Here is a 1,755-nt window from a genome sequence, read left to right as displayed (position 1 = left end):
CCAGCCATTGGCAGACCCCTGTGTCCCCCAGCCCCCTGCAGAGGTGAGGGCAAACCTCTGGCAAACCCCAGTCCTCCCATCCCCACTGTGCTCTGCCCCTGGAGAGAGTCCCAGTGCCCTCAGCTCCCACCAACTGGGGCCAGGATCTCACTCAGCTTTTGTCTGGCACAAGGTGCAACCCCAAGCAGCACCAGGACAGGCCTGAGGAGCCACTGGAGTAGCAGCGCCAAGGGGTGCAGGGCGCTGGAGGAAGTGGTTTTGTTCAGAACCTTTTCCCTCTTTAAGCAAATAACAACATGACCTCCCAAACATGCTCCTGTCTCCTGCGGGCAGCGGGTCCTCACGCGTGTTCTCACACAGCCACGCAGTGCCGGGGGCTCCACGCCTCCGGCGCATGCCAAAACATCTGGCAGGGCTGGAACTCACAGCTGGAGAGTTTCCACTTCTGGAACTGCCCGTTACATAAAGCCATTTCACACACGCGCTGGGAGGAGCGAGGGGGAGCGGAGGGGAAGAAATAGATCTTTTTCTCTTAGAAAAAATGGACCAAGTTTCCCTCTGAGCAGTTGTGGTGAGGGCAGAGGCGGGAGGCCCAGCGCACTGGGGTTAACTTGGGAACAGGCAGCCCCAGCTCCGCTCCCTGAACTCAGCTGCCCGGCCAAGACTCGGGTCACGCACCCTGCTCCACTGGGAGAGCAACTAAAATACACACAAAACGAGAGCAGCTGGGGGACACAGGCTGTCCCCCCAGCCCTCCCGTGGCAGCATCCGTCCAGGAGCTGCAGCAGCAGGAGCGTGGGGTCATCTGTCCCCAGGGTCCCTGTGCTGTCCCAGACTGCCCAGGAGAGTCCTGTCTGCTGAGGGCAGGCCAGTCCCATCACTGCTGTGTCACCCAGAGCTCTTGGCTCTGAGAGTCCTGCCCAGCAGGGATGGGGCAGAGCTCAGGCCCACAGCAGCCCCTTGCCCCCCCAGCCCACTCACCTTTGCAGGGGTGGCAGGTCACCAGCCCCAGGAAGCCCAGCAGGCTGATCTTGTTGCCTGGGTAGGTGTAGTTAGACCAGGCCACATCCACGTTGCCATTGGCACAACATTCTTCCCACGTCACGCCTGTCTTCAGGATCATGGTGCACTTGGCCTCCTTCCCCTGCTGCAACCAGCAGATACCACCTGCAGAGAGGGCAGAGGGTGAGGAATCCCTTCTGTGCCAGGACCCCCATGAGGGGCAGCAAGGCCATGGCCAGACCACCATGGGGCAGAGGCACAGGGATTGCTCCAGCGCTTGGGGTGAGTTGGGCAACCTAAAGATGCTCTGTGCTGGCTCCAGCTGCTCCTGTGGCACAACAGCTGCCCCAGAGCAGACATCCCCGAGGTCCCTGGCATGGCAGATCTGTGCCCTCACTGCTGCCCCGATGCCAAGGACTGCTACCAAACCTCCTCCAAACTCAGCGCTGGGACTGCAGGGATGCACCAGTTATCCCAGCACTCCCATCGATGCTCTGGGAGATGCCAAGCCAGTAGGCCAAGATCTCAGCTTGCAGCTTACCTACCCCTTGTCCTGCCCTCCCTGCCTGGCCCTGCAGAGAGCAAGCTGCAGCCCAGGGGAGCAGGCAGAGCAGGGCTGGTGGGTGAGCGTGCTGTGAGGTCTGGATTCCCCAGCATGTGCCAGTGGCTCCATGGAGGGATGGAACCATCCCTGGCACAGGGGCCCGACACCCACAGCCTCTGGAAGGAGCATCTGAGCCAGCGGCTGGATCA

At 61.5% G+C, this 1,755-nt stretch overlaps 1 protein-coding gene across 1 annotated transcript; it reads right to left on the bottom strand.

The window, feature by feature from the left end:
• Positions 1-981: 981 nt before the first annotated feature.
• FSTL3 (follistatin-like 3 (secreted glycoprotein)) lies at positions 982-1,167 on the bottom strand (the record flags this gene model as incomplete). The annotated part of the gene is made up of 1 exon (XM_009079478.1): positions 982-1,167. A coding segment is annotated over one exon (186 nt), but the record flags the coding sequence as incomplete, so codon positions are not given.
• Between the last annotated feature and the right edge of the window lie 588 nt (positions 1,168-1,755).

Source organism: Acanthisitta chloris, unplaced genomic scaffold, assembly GCF_000695815.1.
Source record: "Acanthisitta chloris isolate BGI_N310 unplaced genomic scaffold, ASM69581v1 scaffold35617, whole genome shotgun sequence".
Classification (NCBI taxonomy): domain Eukaryota; kingdom Metazoa; phylum Chordata; class Aves; order Passeriformes; family Acanthisittidae; genus Acanthisitta; species Acanthisitta chloris.
Note: the sequence above shows the minus strand (reverse complement) of the source record. Positions and strands in the feature narration are given on the sequence as shown.